At 39.9% G+C, this 17,192-nt stretch overlaps 1 protein-coding gene across 4 annotated transcripts in view; it reads right to left on the reverse strand.

Moving 5' to 3' along the window:
• The window catches only part of RAF1 (Raf-1 proto-oncogene, serine/threonine kinase), a 77,180-nt gene that overhangs the window by 27,919 nt on the left and 32,069 nt on the right, over nucleotides 1-17,192 (reverse strand). For 2 of the 4 annotated variants that reach the window (XM_089919732.1, XM_022562800.2), the window contains exon 2: nucleotides 6,116-6,348. In XM_089919732.1, the coding sequence (XP_089775858.1) occupies nucleotides 6,116-6,322 (207 nt within the window). In that variant the 5' untranslated portion in view covers nucleotides 6,323-6,348. Of the gene's footprint in view, nucleotides 1-6,115; nucleotides 6,349-17,192 lie in introns of those variants that run through there. The other 2 variants (XM_089919733.1, XM_022562801.2) reach the window with 1 other exon arrangement.

Raw genomic sequence — 17,192 nt, forward strand, 5'->3', positions numbered from 1 at the left:
TATTTCAACCTATTTTCAACAAAATGGTTGATATTCCTAACAAAAATTCCATCTCACATGCACTTCACACTAGGGAGGGCAAGCAGGAAGTGGAGGAAATAAAGCCTCTGCCCTGCTGTCAGGACAAACATCACTGCTAGTTTAAATAAATCTGCACACCCATTCCAGACAGCCTTAGCAGTATACGCCCCTTCACATCCCCCTGTACCCAATCCTCAAAAACTCAGCAGGCACTCAGAAGCCTAACAGAGGGACTTCCCTGGTGGTCCAGTGGAAAAGAATCCGCCTTCCAATGCAGGGGACGCGGGTTTGATCCCCGGTCAGGTAACTAGGATCCCACATGCCGCGCGGCAACTAAGCCCGCACGCCGCAACTACTGAGCTCATGCACTCCAACTAGAGAGCCTGCGTCCTGCAAACTACAGAGCCCACGGGCTCTGGAAGCCACGCGCCCTGGAGCCTGTGCGCCACAACTAGAGAAGAGAAAACACTGCACCCCACAACTAGAGAGAGAAGCCTGCGTGCCGCAACGAAGAGCCCACACACTGCAACGAACGATCCTGCATGCCTTAGGACTTCCCTGGTGGTGCAGTGGTTAAGAATCCACGTGCCAATGCAGGGGACAAAGGATCGATCCCTGGTCCAGGAAGATCCCACATGCCGCAGAGCAACTAAGCCCACGAGGCACAACTACTGAGCCGGCGTGCCTAGAGCCCATGCTCCACAACAAGAGAAGCCACCGTAACGAGAAGCCCACACGCTGCGACGAAGGGTAGCCCCCGCTCGCCACAGCTAGAGAAAGCCCGCATGCGGCAACAAAGACCCAACGCAGCCACAAATAATTAGTTAAAAAATAAAAAACATAAAAAGATCCTGCATGCCTCAGTGAAGATCCCGCATGCCACAACTAAGACCCGATGCAGCCAAAAATAAACTAAATAAATAAATAAATCTTAAAAAAAAAAAAAGCCTAACATAAAGTGTGAGTGCCAGGCTGCTAATAATGGCAACTATATAAAAATTTCACTGAAGCTCTTAAGCATTTCAATAAAAGCCCTATACATTTTGTTTTTAAAGCCAATAAAGTTAATCAAAAGTAAGGCAACTAGACAGTATGGGCTGCAGAGAGAGCAGAATGTAGATTAGCAGTGCTTGCAAACTGCCCAAAGTAGAGTCCTTCCACTGGGTGAAAGTGTGACAGCTGACAGTGGCCAACCCAGCCCCTTCCCAGACGGAGGTGAGTGATGTGTGTACTTATTTTAAAGGTTTAAAATATTTTAAAATATTCATTTACAGTGTTTCACAAGTTTATTTTAAAGGTTTCTTGAAGCAGTGATACCCTTAGAAATATCCCACTAACTTCCAGCTTCCAGACACAAAACAACAAAGTAAAGGGAGAGAGAATGATCTGAACTATGAATACACCAAAAATAAGGACAATGAAAAGTAAATCAACACACACATTAATAGAATCATGACCTGTATCAAATACTGTGCAGTAGTACTTTGAAAACCGTAAAGTGATATCTGTGCTATTTAATCTTCATTAAAAGTCACAGCTCCAAGAGCTAAACAGTTCTTTAAATATCTTCTAATCCAGTGGGGTTCCCAAATGTGGCTGATATTACAATCATCTGAGGAGCCTGTGAAAATATTTTCCTGGCCTGCCCCCTCTAACACATCCATCTGATTCAGTCATCTTGAATGAAGCTCAGGAATCTGTATTTTAAACTGCTTCTCGGGTGATTCCAGTGGTAATTAATGGGCCTCAGCTATGATCCAATCACTCATCCAATAATAATTAACAGCAGCAGTTAGTCAAAGAGACACATGTTTACAAACAAATGACAAGAAAAATTCAAAAAACAAGCAACTACTAATTATTCTAAAATTATTTAAATCAGACGTAGATCCTCTCTATCACTCTTCTCTACAACTCCCCATGGACACAGGTTGTAATCAGCTAAATCTGACTAATCTCTGGAGCCCACTAAGTGATTATGATAGTCATTCTGGGCTCCAGCAGTGAAGCAACCTGGGGATGATTAGAAACAGCTGACTGGCCATGCTGGCCAGCAAATGACTCCTTCCTCCTTCAATGCTCCCCTGAAGCTGGGTGCCTAGTGAAAGAAGGTGGTTCTTGCAGAGACACACAGTCCATCTCTGGTCAAAGAAACAGAAGAAACTAACTTTCTCTGACAGAACCTTCTCAAAAGCTGTCGGAGAAGTCAAGCTTCCAAATCAGTCATCCCCAACCACCAGCTGTGCTCAAATGAAGGCGGTCAAGTATACACAAATGCCGGACTTCCCTGGTGTCGCAGTGTTTAAGAATCCACCTGCCCATGCAGGGGACACGGGTTCGAGCCCTGGTCCAGGAAGATCCCACATGCCGTGGAGCAACTAAGCCCGTGTGCCACAACTACTGAGCCTGCGCTCTAGAGCCCGCGAGCCACAACTCCTGAGCCCACACGCCATAACTACTGAAGCCCACACGCTCTAGAACCCATGTGCCGCAACTACTGAGCCCATGTACTGCAACTACTGAAGCCCACGTGCCTAGAGCCCGTGCTCTGCAACGAGAAGCCCCCACTCGCCACAACTAGAGAAAACCTATGCACAGCAACGAAGAACCAACACAGCCAAAAATAAAAATTTAAAAAAAAAGGATACACAGATATAGAAAACACTCAGAAATAATCATAACTGCCATTTTACTTATGAACATGTAGTCAGCATGAGCCTCATTTCATAAAGGTCAGGAAACAGAGGCTAAAAATATTATGTAATTTGTTTAGATGATACAGCTTATAAAAGGCAATACAGGGATTTAAATTTGGGCCTTGTTGTCTTAAAGGCCCATACACTTAATTATTATGCCAAACTAAGTTTCCCACTCTTCCAGGCAAACTGGTAGATGGGGCTGGAGAAGATAGTGGCAGTAATGCCCAGAAGCAGCACCAGATGATCTTCAGCTTCCCATCACATTCAGACTTCCCACCTGGGCTCTCCACTTAAGGTAAGAAAGAAAATTATTGAGAAATAATGGGTAAAAATCACTTTGCAAATGAAAGACTACTGTTGAAAGATAAGGGGATTATTATTACTATTTATTTTGCCAGCCATTAAACTTTCATTTGTAGGAAAGGGAACAAAAATAAATTTACTCACACTTTAAAATGCCTTTGAGTTTTGCCTTCAGTTCAAAATGTACCTAAATGTACAACACTATAACTGGAAGGCTCTTTAGGGTCACAAAAGAAGTGTAAAGGAAGTTTTAGTAAAGTGGAGAGGTTGAACTGTTAGAAACAAACTGAGAAAACTCTGGACTGTACTTGCCAACCTTGGAACCTTGCCTCGCCTAGGTACACAGAATAAACAAAATGCACTGCTTTTACACAAAAAACAGAGGGTGGGAAAGGAGGAGGTGTGGACGTTTTGAGGGAAGGTTTTCACAAATGTCCCAGGGCAAGCAAAATTAGCACAACTTCACTTTTCAGTTTCAACCAGGTGTTTTTTTTTCCCCCTCCCAGCATAGTAAGAAATTTTTTGAGCAGTAATTTCTTAGAAAAGTTGAGATTTTGTGTCAGAAACTATGCAGGAATAACTGGCTAGTTTAGTGCCCTTGGAAAACAGCTGTGATTTTTAAGCTACCTCCAGCTTTGCCACAAGTCCTAGGAAATTTACCAAAATAATTTTTTCTAGGTAATTTTATTTCCTTCAATATACCTGTAATACCAAAAAATTTTTAAATGAACAGTTTGCTTTAATATCAGAACAAAACAATTTTTTAATCACCAGAAATGTCTAAGGGAATTTTTCAAAGAACCCTTTGAAATACATCCCCATAAGAATGTACTATTTTCACCTCACACCAGTGAGAATGGCCATCATCAAAAAATCTACAAACAATAAATGCTGGAGAGGGCATGGAGAAAAGGGAATCCTCCTACACTGTTGGGGGGAATATAAATTAGTACAGCCACTATGGAGAACAGTATGGAGATTACTTTAAAAACTAGAAATAGAAGAGCTACCCTATGATCCAGCAATCCCACTCCTGGGCATATATCTGGAGAAAACCATAATTCAAAAAGATACATGCACCCCAATGTTCATTGCAGAACTATTTACAATAGTCAGGACATAAAAGCAACCTAAATGTCCAACAGCAGAGGAATGGATAAAGAAGATGTGGTACATATATACAATGGAATATTACTCAGCCATAACAAAGAACGAAATAATGCCATTTGCCGCAACATTGATGGACCTAGAGATTATCACACTGAGTGAAGTCAGACAGAGAAAGATAAATATCATATGATATTGCTTATATGTGGAATCTAAAAAAAGGGTACAGGGCTTCCCTGGTGACGCAGTGGTTGAGAGTCCACCTGCTGATGCAGGAGACACGGGTTCGTGCCCCAGTCCGGGAAGATCCCACATGCCGTGGAGCGGCTGGGCCCGTAAGCCGTGGCCGCTGAGCCTGCACGTCAGGAGCCTGTGCTCCACAACGGGAGAGGCCACAACAGTGAGAGGCCTGCGTACCGCAAAAAAAAATAATAATAAATAAATAAATAAGAGTGTACTATCTGTTTAGAGGAAATGTCAGTAAAGAAGACATTTCAGGCAAGACAAACAACAGAATGAAGGCCAAGAGCTGGGATAAAGCAAGGGGTGTGAAAAGAACATAAAGCAATAAAATCTGCAACTGGAACGCCAATTAACAAAGACCCTAAGTGGAATCCTATTACACTGCTGGTGGGAATGTAAATTACTGCACACACTATGGAAAAGAGTATGGAGGTTCCTTAAAAAACTAAAACTAGGGACTTTCCTGGTGGTGCAGTGGTTAAAGAATCCACGTGCCAATGCAGGGGACATGGGTTTGAGCCCTGGTCCAGGAAGATCCCACATGCTGAGGAGCAACTAAGCCCATACACCACAACTACTAAGCTCTAGAGCCCTTGAGCCAGAACTACTGAGCCCGCACACCACAACTACTGAAGCTCGCGTGCCCTACAGCCCACGCTCCACAACAATAGAAGCCACTGCAATGACAAGACCACACACTGCAAACGAAGAGTAGTCCTCGCTCGCCACAACTAGAAAAACAAAGCCTGCATGCAGCAACAAAGACCCAACATGGCCAAAAATAAATAAATAAATAAATTTATTAAAAACAAAAACAAAACTAATACTAGAGTTACCATATGATCCAGCAATCCCACTCCTGGGCATCTATCCAGAAAAGATGAAAACTCTAATTCGAAAAGATACATGCACCCCAGTTGACAGCAGCACTATTTACAATAGGCAAGACATGGAAACAACCCCAATGCCCACCAATGGAATATTACTCAGCCATAAAAAAGAAATGAAATATTGCCACTGAAGAATACCATACTGGGATTTCCCTGGTGGTCCCATGGTTAAGACACTGAGCTCCCAATGCAAGGGGCCCAGGTTCAATTCCCGGTCAGGGAACTAGACCCCGCATGTCGCAACTAAAGATCCCGTGTGCCGCAACTAAGACCCAGCACAGCCAAATAAATAAATACTTAAAAAAAAAAAAAAAGAATACCATACCAAGTGAAGTCAGACAGAAAAAAACAAATATTATATGATTATCACTTAAATGTGGAATCTAGAATACAGATGAACCTATACACAAAATCAAAATAGACTCACAGATATAGAAAACAAACTTACTGTTACCAAAGGGGAAAGGTGGGATAAATTAGGAGTATGGGATTAAAAGACACAAACTACTATACATAAAATAGATAAGCAACAAGGATTTACTGTATAACACAAAGAACTGTTCAGTATCTTGTAATAACCTATAATGGAAAAAATCTGAAATTTTATATATATATATATATATATATATCGGAATCACTTTATACCTGAAACTAACACAATATCATAAATCAACTATACCTCAATTAAAAACAAAAAAACAGGTACAACTACAAAACACTAAAATAAAATTTTAAAATAAAGACTCAACGTGACAGTGAAGTTTTGCCTGCCTATAAGATGGGCAACATGATCCATAACGTTTTCTATAGGGTGATGGACAACTACATTTTCTGAGAGGAATGTTCACGTACCACTGTTCTTTGCTTGTTTGGCAAAAAAACACGGATAGTGTTGCTTGTCTTAGAAGGGTCCGTAAGTTTGCCATCATCTGATGCCCGACGCTGATAGCCAAACTGCTGAACTATTGTAGGGGAGATGCAGCTGGGGCCATCAAACACAGCGTCTTTGAATCCAAAACCATTGCTGATCGTCTTCCAGGCCCCCTGTATGTGCTCCATTGATGCAGCTTACACAATACTTAAACCTGGTAAAAATAAATAGACAAATAATTAGAATTCCTGAACAAAAGTAATTAACAATACAATATACAGAGTAATTGTGAAAACAGTAGTATGTGGGCTTTCTTGTAGGTGACATCTTCTGCTTAAATAAATTACTCAGAAAACTTCTATTTTAGTGTATTTCCATAGAATATTTCATAGACAACTCAAAAATTAACAAAATGGGGATTAGAGATCTAAAGACTCATCAAGGGTTATACCACCCGTTAAAAGCCAACCTGGAACTATAAGCCCAGGTCTCTTGACTTCTTATTCTAATATTGGGTAGGCCAAAAGGTTCGTTCGGTTTTTTCCATAAGATGGCTCTAGTAGCACTTAGTTGTCTTTAACTTCATTTGAAACAATTTTGTTAATTGTATGTGACAGCTGTCATATCAGCGTGCATTTAAAACAAGACATCGGGGCTTCCCTGGTGGCGCAGTGGCTGAGAGGTCCGCCTGCCGATGCAGGGGACACAGGTTCGTGCCCCGGTCTGGGAAGATCCCACATGCCGTGGAGCGGCTGGGCCCGTGAGCCATGGCCGCTGAACCTGCGCGTCCAAAGCCTGTGCTCAGCAACAGGAGAGGCCACAACAGTGAGAGGTCCGCATATCGCAAAAAATAGATAAATAAAAATAAAAAAAATAAAACAAGACATCAAAATCGGTGAATTTTTGTGTAGCTATTTTAATATTGAAGATGGAAGGAAAAGAGCAACATTTTTGGCATATTATGCTTTATTATTTCAAAAAAGGTAAAAATGCAACTGAAATGCCAAAAAAAGATTTGTGCAGTATATGGAGAAGGTGCTGTGACTGATCAGACGTGTCAAAAGCGATTTGTGAAGTTTCGTGCTGGAGATTTCTCACTGGACGATGCTCCACAGTCGGGCAGACCAGTTGAAGTTGACAGTGATCAAATCGAGACAGTAATTGAGATCAATGTTTTACCACGTGGGAAATGGACAACATATTCAAAATATCCAAATCAAGCACTGAAAATCATTTGCACCAGCTTGGTTATGTTCATCGATTTGATGTTTGGGTTCCACACAAGTTGAGCGAACAAAACCTTCTTGACCATATTTCCGCATGCAATTCTCTACTTAAACGTAATGAAAATGTTCCATTTTTTTTGTTGTTGTTGTTTTTGTTTTTTGCGGTACGCGGGCCGCCGTGGCCTCTCCCGCTGCAGAGCACAGGCTCCGGACGTGCAGGCTCATCGGCCATGGCTCACGGGCCCAGCCGCTCCACGGCACGTGGGATCCTCCCGGACCGGGGCACGAACCCGTGTCCCCTCCATCAGCAGGTGGACTCCCAACCACTGCGCCACCAGGGAAGCCCAAACGTTCCGTTTTTAAAACAAATTGCGACAGGCAATGAAAAGTGGATACTGTACAATAACGCAGAATGAAAGAGGTTGTAGGGCAAGCGAAATGAACCACCACCAACCACACCAAAGGCTGGTCTTCATCCAAAGAAGGTGATGTTGTGTATGTGGTGGGATTGGAAGGGAGTTCTCTATTATGAGCTCCTTCTGGAAAACCAAACAATTAATTCCAACAAGTACTGCTCCCAATTAGACCAACTGAAACCAGCACTCGACAAAAAGCGTCCAGAATTAGTCAACAGAAAACGCATAATCTTCCATCAGGATAACGCAAGACTGCATGTTCCTTTGATGACCAGGCAAAAACTGTTACATCTTGGCTGGGAAGTTCTGATTCATCCGCTGTATTCACCAGACATTGCACCTTCAGATTTCCATTTATTTAGGTCTTTACAAAATTCTCTTAATGGAAAAAATTTCAATTCCCTGAAACACTGTAAAAGGCACCTGGAATAGTTCTTTGCTCAGAAATATAAAGAGTTTTGGGAAGATGCAATTATGAAGTTGCCTGAAAAATTGGCAGACGGTAGCTGAACAAAAGGGGGAATATGCTGTTCAATAAAGTTCTTGGTGAAAATGAAAAATATGTCTTTTACTTTTACTTAAAAACCGAAAGCACTTTTTGGTCAACCCAATACTTTTTCAATTCCACTTCTCTCCATTTGTTACTGTATATTAAGTATGAGCAACTATACTTGAGTATGAATAACAATTAGTACTATGAGAAATTAAAAAAAAAAGTGTAAGCCATAACTTTCTGCCTTTGAAGAAGGAAAAGAAACTAGTATTCTAGGATGTGTGTTAGACACTTAATATATAATCTCATTTAATCTGTGTAAGGACCCCAAAAGATTTTAAATCCCTTCCTCCAACCACCCTTTATTTTTTAAACAAATAAGGCACAGAAAAACCATGCTACTTGTCCAAGAACACCCAGGTGATAGGTAAAATAACCAGATTCTGTATCTGTTTATATTTAAAGTACACGAACTTTCCAACATAACATTCGGAGTTCAGTTTTAGTGCAGAAACAAACCTTATAAACCGAAGCAAGGAGAGACAGTTACCTAACAAAAAATAATCAAATGTTTTAATTGGTCAACAAGAAAACTGCAATGAAAGTCCATAGACAGTCACACAATGACAATAAGTCAGATACTATGCAGTAAGGACGTGCAATGCCCTGACGCTGATTGGGAATCAGCAACCATGCATAAGTGAGAGATATTTATTTCCTCCTGTAGAAAACAGTGAGGTTGACGGGGAATCCCATCCTTCTCAAGCCTTACTCCTTCAGAAACTTGTTTTATCTTATTATTAGCATTATGAGCAATAGTTACCTTTTACTAGGTGCCTACTATTATGAAACAGTATATACTGCATACATCCCACTCATATTACCCAACCTGATCCTTAGAGGATACTCTAGGTAGGAATTACATCCCCATTTTTATAGTTGAGCTTTAGCGGGCAGAGGAGGGATTCAGAATTGAGCAGCTCTATCTGACTCCAAAGCCCTTAACCTTCTCATATATAACAGTGACACTTGAAATCATTTAGTTAGAGCTAAAATGGCCTAGAGTTAATCCAAACGTCTTGTTCTTAACCAGAAGTTTCTGTCTGAATACCCACTATGTACTATGCTCTTTCTCACATCACATGCCTGAAGCAAAAGGGGACAACACATATTAACTATTCTTAGCTGACAGCTGAGAAAACTAGAAAAGTTTAGAGACTTAAGATCACTACCTGGCATTACTCTCACAGTCTTGGCTCAACTTTTTTGGAGGAGAATATGGTAAGAAACTATTAAAGTTTTGAAATGTTCTTAAAGACTGATCTGGTAATTCAATATCACTCTAGGAATGTATGCTACAGAAGTATAAGGCAAGTGTATAAAGATATATGTATAAGCATCTTCATTAGAGCATTGTTCATATCCTTAAAAAATTGGGGAGAACACCAAATACTTAACAATAGGGAATTATACAAATCATGCTAATTCCCACGTGATAAGTAAAGTAGATCTGTAGGTGCAAAGGTGGAAAAAGCTACCCAAGACAAAACAAAAAATGACAAATGTAGTTTGAACCTCTTTCATACTAATCTAGAAAGAGGGAGGGAAATCTAGAATCATAAAGAAGTGAGAGGGGCTTCCCTGGTGGTGCAGTGGCTAGGAATCCGCCTGCCAATGCACGGGACATGGGTTTGAGCCCTGGTCCGGGAAGATCCCACATGCCGCGGAGCAACTAAGCCCGCGTGCCACAACTACTGAGCTCGTGTGCCACAACTACTGAAGCCTACACGCCTAGAGCCTGTGCTCCACAACAAGCAAAGCCACCGCAATGAGAAGCCCGTGCACCGCAACGAAGAGTAGCCCCCGCTCGCTGCAACTAGAGAAAAGCCTGCGCGCAGCAATGAAGACCCAACGCAGCCAAAAATTAAAAAATAAGTAAAATAAATACATTTTTTAAAAAAGTAACACAAACCTATTTTTTTAATTCAAAAAATAAAAATAAATAAAGAAGTGAGAAAATATAGAATAATAAAGTACCAATATTTCAGCAAGATGATTAAGGAATTTTAACTTTTTATATATCTTTTTGCTTTTTTATTTTACTATTTACTACAAACATCTATAAGCCTATTTTATTTATGCAAGGGGGAGGGGCAGGACAAAATCCTACAGCCTTCAAGTGGCAGGGCCATGACGCACTGCCTCCCATTTCTGGCACCTCTACCCAAGCCCCAACACACTCCTAACTCTAAAAGCTAAACTTCTTTCTGAACATGCCAAGCTTCACACCTCAGCACTTCTGAACTTCCTGTTCCCTTCATCTAGAAGGCGAAAACCTCCAAAAACAAGCAAGTTGGCTTTTTCACATCATTAAGGTCTTCACTTAAAAGATCCCTTTAGAGACACCTTCTCTCTCCACCCTAGTCAGAAGACCGCAGTCCCCTACCGCCATCAAATAACCTTTATTTTCTTCATGCCACTTACCACTAATGTTAACTGTCTACAGATTTTGGTCAGTACCTCCCACCCCCTTTCTGCTCCATGCCAAGCTTGCCAGTACCTCCTGCCAATCTTGTTCACTACTGTATTCCTAGCCCTTTATACAGTACCTGGAACACAAGCACTCAAATATTTATTAAATGAATTCAGCTATGAGCCAGAATAATGCTGCAAAAAATATAATTTTTTTTAATAGAAAAGACCTGTCAAGAACTAGTAAATGTGAATTAAATCTCCAGTTGGTAGTACGCCTTTAAAAAATACCTATTATTCAGCAAAAGACAAACTGCAATAAATTGCATTCTGTATTTAATTATGAGGGAAGACTGTATTACAATCTATTGGTTAAAGAACCCACTTACAAGACTTAACTGTAGACTAAGTCCAAGATCATAGTTATTTTATGACAAATTCTAAGTTTTGTAGGCACTTGGAAAATAACAGTGCTGGTGCGTAGTAGAGAACATACTACAATAACTGTTCATAAAAACTGATAAAATAAATGCAAATCCAGCTTAATTCTCAAGTTTTTGATTATAATTCATAATTTTTAATTTTCCATGTCTATATCAAGACCACTTACAGGCTGAGAAGCACACGAAGGCAGTGCCTCCCAACCTTTTTCATTTCACTCGTAGAAAATGATGGATCCTATTTGTAAGGTATGCCTACATAAGCAGACAAGCCCAGAAAGGCCAAGGCCCCTACCAGTTGCCCCAGGACTGACCTGTTTATCATAGGAAGCTCTAAGGCAAGGTACTCTGTTATCAATTAACAAGAAAGGGTACACATCTAAAAACAAGAAAGAAGCATCTTCTAAAAACCATACAGCAGGACTTCCCTGGTAGCACAGTGGTTAAGAATCCGCCTACCAATGCAGGGGTCACGGGTTTGATCCCTGCTCCAGGAAGATCCCACATGCCACGGACCAACTGGGCCCGTGTGCCACAACTACTGGGCCTGTGCTCTAGAGCCCATGAGCCGCAACTACTGAAGCCCGCGCACCTAGAGCCTGTGCTCCACAACAAGAGAAGCCACCACAATGAGAAGCACATGCACCACAACGAAGAGTAGCCCCCGCTCGCCTCAACTAGAGAAAGCCCACACGCAGGAACGAAGACCCAACACAGCCAAAAATAAATAAATAAAAAGAGGAAATTGTTCATGTTCAGAGCAATTTTTAAAAAAAGATAACTTCGGTAACAAAAAGTTATATGGAATCTAATTTTAAAAGCTCATTTCTGTCCAATGATTAAAAAGTAATCTTTTTAAAATAACTTCACATATACAAAACAGTAGCTTTATTATGACAAAAGTTCGTTGACCTTAAACACTTACATGTTTATAGTTATATATGGTGAGACAGCCTGAGAATTTGTATTCAACAGACTACACATTTACCTTTTACCAGAAAGGACACAGCATATTCATAATTTCACTTATTATGATAGCGAAATTCTATAAATTTAGGAAGTCTACAATTTACTTAACATGAATTCTTCTAGCCTATTCTAGAATAGGATATTCTAAAACACTCTAGAATAGGCTAGGCTCAACTGGTTTTCAAGCTGCTTCCTTCTGCATTCAGCCCTCCTCTCCTCCAACCACCCCCATTACAGAGCACCTCAGAAATCAAAAAGCCTAGATCCTAGGCTACTTTGCTTCCTCCACTACTCTTCCGTTAAACATTTGCCACAATGGGCTTAACCCCAGATTCAGTCTCTGAAAGACACCAGGGGATGGATATCTTATGACAAAAAACGGGACAACTCATTAATTGCTAGATATCTTAGCTTTCTGTAGTCACACACTCAACATTTGTCAATCATGAGTAGATCAAAATTTCTCTAAATTTATTTTTTCTAGCACAATTTCTGAAGCTGGCAGGTTCCATAGGTTCACCAAAGTTTCCCTTTTATTGACTTCATGCTTCATTCTGTCACACAGGAGTTTGAAGATACATTCACTTTAGCCATGTAATTCATGATTTTTTACAGTTTGAACTGTTTCAAAGCTACATCTTTCTATACCAAAATGTCTGTTTTTATTATCATAGTTCACCTCTCATAATCATTCAACCTCATTTATTCTCTACATGAATATTCCTTTTTAGAAAGTTAGAGAATGATACCTTTTCTACATCTAAGTTAAAAAGTGGTTTATAAATTCTAAATAGTACTGAGTTTGGGAGCAAACAAAATAACCAAAATAGAAAGACACATAGCCCTGAATTATGCAGCAAGGGGACTCAAGGAAGAGTCAAAGACCAAACCCCTGAATCTTGAGATCCATTTCAGTTGCCTTCTTTGGGCCCTTTTGGTTGGTGCAGTAGTGCTCCACCTTAGAAAGTTTTGCTTTCTGCAGTTTCAGTTACCAGTGGTCAACCATGGTCTGAAAATACTACATGGAAAATTCCAGAAAGAACAATTCCTAAGTTTTAAATTGCATGCTTTTCTAAGCTTTTTGATTTCTAAGTCGTGTCATGAAAACTCACACCAACCCGCTCCCTCCTGCCTGGGATGTAAATCACCCCTTTGTCCAGCACATCCACACAGTATACTCTACCTGCCCTTTAGTCATTTAGCAGCCTTCTGGGTTATCAGATGGGCTCTCAGTATGGCAGTACATGTGTTTAAGCAGCCCTTATTTTACTTAACAATGGCCCAAAAGTGCAAGAGTAGTGATGCTGGAAATTCGGATATTCTCTTACTGTGCCTAATTTATAAATTAAACTTTATCACAGGTATATATGTATAGGATAAAATAGCACGGAGTTCAGTACTATCTGCAGTTTCAGACATCCACTGGGGGTCTTGGAAAGTATCCCTCACAGATAAGGAGGAACTACCATATAACTAAAATAGCACCCAATATGTTTCGAACAAGGACAGAATAAGTACCTTCTTAATAGCCAGCTTCTTCAAGGAAGACTTCAAAAACTCAAGTCTCTTTCTTTCCTAGACTGTAACTCAGCACTTTTTCAAGCTGTAGAGAATGGCCCATAAGTGTTCAGAAAATCATTTTGGTGAGTCATGACCAGCTTTCTTAAAAAATAAGGCAGAGCACAATATATCCACATAGTACAGGTAAGTACTATTTTGAGAAAACTTTAATTCAGGTACACACACATTATAAAATGTATTCCTTAGTGTGGAACACTACTAAGTTTGAAAGCAATTCGTGTAATTCTAAAGCCCAGAATTCCTACCAGAGCTTCCACTGATTTCCCAAATGCATTTATCCACACAAAAAACATCTTCTTGCACTGAATAATAAATTTTTTTAAGGATCCATCTAGTCTTAAATTGTCTTTCTTAGCTCTACCAGTGAACTCTCTCCATGTGTGTGCTAATTCCACCTTACGTTACATTTTAAAAGTCATTTCTGACGATCCAAAACCTATGGGATGCAGCAAAAGCAGTTCTAAGAGGGAAGTTTATAGCAATACAAGCCTACCTCAAGAAACAAGAAGAATCTCAAATAAACAATCTAACCTTACACCTAAAGGAGCTAGAGAAAGAAGAAGAAACAAAACCCAAAGTTAGTAGAAGGAAAGAAATCATAAAGATCAGAGCAGAAATAAATTAAATAGAAACAAAGAAAATAACAGCAAAGATCAATAAAACTAAAAGCTGGTTCTTTGAGAAGGTAAACAAAATTGAAAAACCATTAGCCAGACTCATCAAGAAAAAGAGGAAGGGCTTCCCTGGTGGTGCAGTGGTTGAGAATCCGCCTGCTGATGCAGGGGACATGGGTTCGTGCCCCAGTCCGGGAAGATCCCACATGCCGTGGAGCGGCTGGGCCCGTGAGCCGTGGCCACTGAGCCGGCGCATCCAGAGCCTGTGCTCCACAACGGGAGAGGCCACAACAGTGAGAGGCCCGCGTATCGCAAAAAAAAAAAAGAGGGAGAGGACTCAGATCAATAAAATTAGAAATGAAAAAGAAGAAGTTACAACAGACACCACAGAAATACAAAGCATCCTAAGGGACTACTACAAGCAACTCTATGCCAATAAAATGGACAACCTAGAAGAAATGGACAAATTCTTAGAAAGGTATAACCTTCCAAGTCTGAACCAAGAAGAAACAGAAAATATGAAGAGAACCATCACAAGTAATGAAATTGAAACTGTGATTAAAAACCTTCCAACAAACAGAAGTCCAGGACCAGATGGCTTCACAGGTGAATTCTATCAAACACTTACAGAAGAGCTAACACCCATCCTTCTCAAACTCTTCCAAAAAACTGCAGAGGAAGGAACACTCCCAAACTCATTCTATGAGGCCACCATCACCCTGATACTAAAACCAGACAAAGATACTACAAAAAAAGAAAATTACAGACCAATATCACTAATGAATACAGATGCAAAAATCCTCAACAAAATACTAGCAAACAGAATCCAACAACACATTAAAAGGATCATACACCGCGATCAAGTGGGATTTATCCCAGGGATGCAAGGATTCTTCAATATATGCAAATCAATCAATATGATACACCATATTAACAAATTGAAGAAGAAAAACCTTATGATCATCTCCATAGATGCAGAAAAAGCTTTTGACAAAATTCAACACCCATTTATGATAAAAACTCTCCAGAAAGTGGGCAAAGAGGGAACCTACCTCAACATAATAAAGGCCATATACGACAAACCCACAGCAAACATCGTTCTCAATGGTGAAAAACTGAAAGCATTTCCTCTAAGATCAGGAACAAGACAAGGATGTCCACTCTCACCACTATTATTCAACATAGTTTTGGAAGTCCTAGCCACGGCAATCAGAGAAGAAAAAGAAATAAAAGGAATACAAATTGGAAAAGAAAATATAAGACCGTCACTGTTTGCAGATGATGTGATACTATACACAGAGAATCCTAAAGATGCCACCAGAAAACTACTAGAGCTAATCAATGAATTTGGTAAAGTTGCAGGATACAAAATGAATGCACAGAAATCTTTTGCATTCCTATACACTAATGATGAAAAATGTGAAAGAGAAATTAGGGAAACACTCCCATTTACCACCGCAACAAATAGAATAAAATACCTAGGAATAAACCTACCTAGGGAGACAAAAGACCTGTATGCAGAAAACCATAAGACACTGATGAAAGAAATTAAAGATGATACAAACAGATTCAGAGATATACCATGTTATTGGATTGGAAGAATCAAATTGTGAAAATGACTATACTACCCAAAGCAATCTACAGATTCATTACAATCCCTATCAAATTACCAATGGCATTTTTTTACAGAACTAGAACAAAAAATCTTAGAATTTGTATGGAGACACAAAAGACCCCAACTAGCCAAAGTAGTCTTGAGGGGAAAAAACGGAGCTGGAGGAATCAGACTCCCTGACTTCAGACTATATACTACAAAGCTACAGTAATCAAGACAATATGGTACTGGCACAAAAACAGGAATATAGATCAATGGAACAGAATAGAAAGCCCAGAGATAAACCCACACACCTATGCTCAACTAATCTATGACAAAGGAGGCAAGGATATACAATGGAGAAAAGACAGTCTCTTCAATAAGTGGTGCTGGGAAAACTGGACAGCTACATGTAAAAGAATGAAATTAGAACACGCCCTAACACTATACACAAAAATAAACTCAAAATAGATTTGAGACCTAAATGTAAGACCGGACAATATAAAACTCTTAGAGGAGAACATAGGAAGAACACTCTGACATAAATCACAGCAAGATCTTTTTTGATCCACCTCCTAGAGTAATGGAAATAAAACCAAAAATAAACAAATGGGACCTAATGAAACTTAAAAGCTTTTGCACAGCAAAGGAAAACATAAACAAGACAAAAAGACAACCCTCAGAATGGGAGAAAATATTTGCAAAGAAATCAACAAAGGATTAATCTCCCAAATATATAAACAGCTCATGCAGCTCAATATTTAAAAAAAAAACAATCCAATCAAAAAATGGGCAGAAGACCTAAATAGACATTTCTCCAAAGAAGACATGCAGATGGTCAAGAAGCACATGAAAAGCTGCTCAACATCACTAATTATTAGAGAAATGGAAATCAGAACTACAATGAGCTATCACCTCACACCAGTTAGAATGGGCATCATCAGAAAATCGACAAACAACAAATGCTGGAGAGGGTGTGGAGAAAAGGGAACCCCCTTGCACTGTTGGTGGGAATGTAAATTGATACAGTCACTATGGAGAACAGTATGAAGGTTCCTTAAAAAACTAAAAATAGAATTACCGTATGACCCAGCAATCCCACTACTAGGCATATACCCAGAAAAAGCATAATTCAAAAAGACACATGCACCCCAATGTTCATTGCAGCACTATTTACAAAAGCCAGGTCACAGAAACAACCTATATGCCCATCGACAGATGAATAGATAAAGAAGATGTGGTACATATATACA

Source organism: Delphinapterus leucas, chromosome 10 (genome assembly GCF_059928025.1).
Source record: "Delphinapterus leucas isolate spDelLeu-1000000601 "Yukka" chromosome 10, BTC_Dleu_Yukka2, whole genome shotgun sequence".
NCBI classification, from domain to species: Eukaryota; Metazoa; Chordata; class Mammalia; order Artiodactyla; family Monodontidae; genus Delphinapterus; species Delphinapterus leucas.